The 4,553-nt window shown below is 31.0% G+C and overlaps 1 protein-coding gene across 1 annotated transcript in view; it reads right to left on the bottom strand.

Annotated features, from left to right (window-relative positions):
• Window positions 1–1,583: 1,583 nt before the first annotated feature.
• LOC108748313 (tubulin alpha chain-like) overlaps window positions 1,584–4,553 on the bottom strand; it is a 3,524-nt gene continuing 554 nt past the window's right edge. The window contains exons 3-5 of the mRNA XM_018486367.1: window positions 4,222–4,523; window positions 3,018–3,599; window positions 1,584–1,989 (exon numbers count right to left, since the gene is read on the bottom strand). Of these exons, the coding sequence (XP_018341869.1) occupies window positions 1,750–1,989; window positions 3,018–3,599; window positions 4,222–4,523 (1,124 nt within the window). The 3' untranslated portion in view covers window positions 1,584–1,749. The remainder of the gene's footprint in view (window positions 1,990–3,017; window positions 3,600–4,221; window positions 4,524–4,553) is intronic.

Consider the following 4,553-nt stretch of genomic DNA (forward strand, 5'->3'; position numbering starts at 1 on the left):
ATTTTCTCACAGCAGTTTTAGACTTGGCGGTTTTTCACGGCGGTTTTCTTTACGATATATAATAACGTGATTCTGAGAGAGCAACTAAAGACGTAATAACGATTACTAACTTGTTACTTTTTCTACTTGGTAACGAGTAACTTGTTATTTTTAAAAAGTAACTTTCCTTTCCCTGATATGATAATTATATTAAATTTATTTTAATTATCACTGAACCATAGAATTATGAAATTTTGGCTGATTATCATGATTTGATGTAAACGTTAATAGAACTCTCTAAAGAAATTTATGAATCACTTGAAGAATGTCAATGAAGTATTGTAATCTACTAACGCAACAAATGCATTCAGTAGTTAACAGTGATATTCAATCAAAGTCTCCTAAAGTAAACTTTACTTTTTTTTTAGGAACTTAATGAATGGTGATATTGGATGCACACTTTATTTCTCATGTATGTGTATGTGTGTATATATATATATACATGTGTGTATGTATGTAAGATTTGTCTCCATGTTACATTTGTAACGAATTCGATTGGACGCACTCGTTGTGCAGATTGAAGTTGTTATACAAATTGACACAAAGATGTGTGTGTAATATAAATAAAGAAACCCTCCAGTTAAATCATAATGTCTTCAACACACTTTGTTATGTTGTTAAATAAAATATATATTTTATAATTCGAAATATTTGCATTTTATTTTTACCCTCATATTAAATCAGTATACAATATCTTTAATGTGCATTAGTGCGTATTAGTGCGTCTAACCGAATATGCTATTGATTTATTTTTTCTGCGATAACAAAAATATCAATAGAAATAAAATTATTGTGTTTATCATATTGAACGTTTTTGGTAACTCAGGCTGGGTTGTTTCACCTTTCGGTGAACTTCAGTTCACTGTCTTACTTTCTTACTCTTAAAAGCTCTTACTCTCTTACTCTTTTGTTTATTCAATAAGTTAATTATCACAGTTTATCCTAAGATGAAACAATCGGCCCTGAGAATATGAAGTACATGTAGTTTTAATCTCGTGATTTTTATTATTAATAACAAATTGCTATATTAATAACAATTGCTATAATATATTGCATTTTTTTAAACCTCAGCATAATTCCTTCTATATACAATTATTATCGCTCCAAGTGCAATGAATACGATGTATCTATATATAAAGGAAATTTTATTGAAATACTTTTATAAATATTAATACTAAAAAAAGAAGTAATAAACAAACAAATATTGTACATATTACATAAATATGTATTATTTTGAGTCAATAAATTTTTTAATGTAAAGAATTATTTTTATTTGTCTCTCTAAATATATTTTTTTACCCCGAAGTAATGTTAATTAAGTGTGCCGGAATTTCTTTCCAGTAGACCGAAGAAACTAAAGGGCTGCGTGAGTTATCGAATTCGATGCATCGCATTCATTACCCAGGATGCCTACATGAAGGTTTTCTCCTATCTTGTATTATATTTCATTTCTAGATACTAAATGAAATATTAATTGTGAAGTAGATGCAATATTTGTATATTTTTATACTTGCTCTACAAGGAACTTTTACAAAAAATGCTCTTCTATAATATATATTGTAACAATTATACTAGAATATAAACATAAAATATGTTTCTACACAAAATTTAACGTAAGCGCTGTGACATTTTTCTTATAATTTTGTTTTGTTGTCGGGTAGCGAAAAAGAGAATATACCGGCCTATTTCAAAAAATTCTTAAAAAATGCGTTAATATTCCAACGGTGTATCCGGTGTAGACGGCGATTCGAGGGCGACTTCCTCGTAATCCCTTTCAAGTGCCGCGAGATCCTCGCGTGCTTCCGCGAATTCGAGTTCTTCCATACCTTCTCCTACATACCAATGAACAAATGCCCGTTTGTTGTACATTAGGTCAAATTTGTGATTAAGCTTAGCCCACGCTTCTTCTATAGCTGTCGTGTTAGATAGCATAGAGACAGCTCGTGTAACCTGCAAGTTATCGTTTGATGTAGATATTAATATCTAAGATATAATTATTACGTAATATCGATTATTATTACGTAAGAAATTAATAATTATAACATAAACGACTGTTTATGATAAATGTAATATATATGTATAATATGATTATATTACATAATATCAGCGTTATACACTTAGCATATACGAGAATGGATTAAAATGGACATTTTTTTTCTATCCAAATGCGTATTTTAAATAGCGAATACTTTTTTTTTGGATTTAATTGGATTCAATTGGATGCGATTGAATTGAAAAACTGCATTCCTTATTCAAAATTTTATAAACAGTATTCACAATGCATAGAAAAAGCTAATATTATTTTTAGATTGAAAGGCATAGAGATATGCTCCATGCAATTTCTATAAATGAATAAAAATGCATTCAGAATTGAAAAGCATTCATTTTAACATTTGTGAATCAATTTCTGAAAATCTGAATTTATTTCAATCCATTTTCATTTGCTGGGTAATTGCTATGTGCAACGAACATCGAATCTGAGTGCTAGTATTCGGTGCAATCTCAAGAAAAAGAATAAACTGCTTACAAACACAAACACGAATGTCTGAATTCGCATTCGGTGTTCGTTCGCTAGATGTATACGTGGCTTTAAAAAATTCTGGATTAGAAATTCTGTTATGTAATAAATTAATAGTTATTATAATTGTTATATGTAAGAAAATTAAAATTTCAATTATATATAATTTGAATTTAAATCAAGCATTAATATCAATTCTAAAATAAATTTTTTACAATATAATTTTCTTTATATTTCAAGAACTCTCTATACTTATAATTTTATATGTAATTAAAATATATATAATGTTTTCCATATTATCTTTTAAAGACATAAAATTATTCAAGAGAATTTGATTTTGAACTTGGGTATTAATTTATAAATTGTGTCTAAAAGATGTTTAAATTAACAAATTTTCATTTTGATAAAAAAAAATTAATATTACAATAAAGACTTCCAAGGAAAGATTTATCGACAATACCTTCGCAAGATCACCGCCTGGCACAGCCGTGGGCGGTTGATAATTGATTCCAACTTTGAAACCTGTGGGACACCAGTCGACAAAACGGATATAACTCTTTCCCTTCATAGCAGCGATCGCGGCATTGACATCTTTCGGTACGACGTCTCCACGATACAGGAGGCAGCAAGCCATATACTTGCCCTCGCGTGGATCGCACTTGACCATTTGATTTGCGGGCTCGAAGCACTCGGAGGTGATCTCTGCGACTGATATGCCTTCGTGATAAGCCTTTTCAGCGGATACCACCGGGGCATAAGTCGCTAAGGGAAAATGTATGCGGGGATAGGGCACCAGATTCGTCTGGAATTCGGTCAAGTCGACGTTCAGAGCGCCGTCGAATCTCAAGGATGCTGTGATCGACGACACCACCTGGCTGATCAGCCGGTTCAGATTTGCGTACAAAGGTCGCTCGATATTGAGCTTGCGCCGACAAATATCATAAATCGCTTCGTTGTCCACCATAAACGCGCAATCAGAGTGACTGATTGTCGTGTGTGTTGTTAATATCGCATTATAAGGCTCCACAACAGCGGTAGATACCTGAAAATAACCGAGTGTATTTTTTTAACAGGAATTATTATTATTCGAAATAATTACTATCTTTATTTTGCAAGATCATATGTTTCCAGATCTCGTAACTTATTATAGATAAAAAGATTAATTTTAAAATTTATTTATAATTTACTATATTTTTATCTTTATTAGCCTTCGTTCCACTAATTAACTTTAATCTCGATTTAATTTATTCTTTATCTTTTTCTAATTCTTAGAACTAGAGAGAAAAAGATAACAATAAGTTAAATTGAGACTAAAGTTAATCTTACATTGGTAAGTAAAACTAGGCCTTAATCTTCATCACTGTAAATACTTACTTAGAAATTTAAGAAAGAAAAAAATTATTTTTCAGTTCGTTTTAATCTCATTATCTTTCATAAGATGAGACAGAAAGAATTAATTAATTCGCTAAGTGATATCGCTTATTTTTATCTTTAATAATTTTGATCGCTACACTTTATTACTGTAAAATACTTATTTAGAAATTTAATTTAAAAAAAATTCTATTCTTCAATTAATTTTAATCTCATCATTTCTCACAAAATGAAGCTAATTAATAGGTTCTCCTGCAAAAATGTGTAAATCGATTTAATTTTTCTGAGCTCACTTGTGGTGCCGGATATATGACAAATTCCAATTTACTCTTCTTGCCGTAATCATCGGACAGCTTTTCCATAAGCAGAGAAGTGAAACCCGATCCCGTGCCACCTCCAAATGAATGAAAAACAAAGAAACCTTGCAGACCGGTGCATTGATCAGTCAGTCTGCGTACTCGGTCCATCACGGACTCGATAATCTCACTCCCAATGGAATAATGACCGCGAGCATAATTATTGGCAGCATCTTCTTTGCCAGTAATTAATTGTTCTGGGTGATACAATTGTCTGTACGTTCCCATCCGAATTTCATCTGTGGGAATAATAATTTTCAAGCAACATA

The sequence above is a fragment of the Trachymyrmex septentrionalis genome, unplaced genomic scaffold (assembly GCF_001594115.1).
Source record: "Trachymyrmex septentrionalis isolate Tsep2-gDNA-1 unplaced genomic scaffold, Tsep1.0 scaffold22, whole genome shotgun sequence".
Lineage (NCBI taxonomy): Eukaryota > Metazoa > Arthropoda > Insecta > Hymenoptera > Formicidae > Trachymyrmex > Trachymyrmex septentrionalis.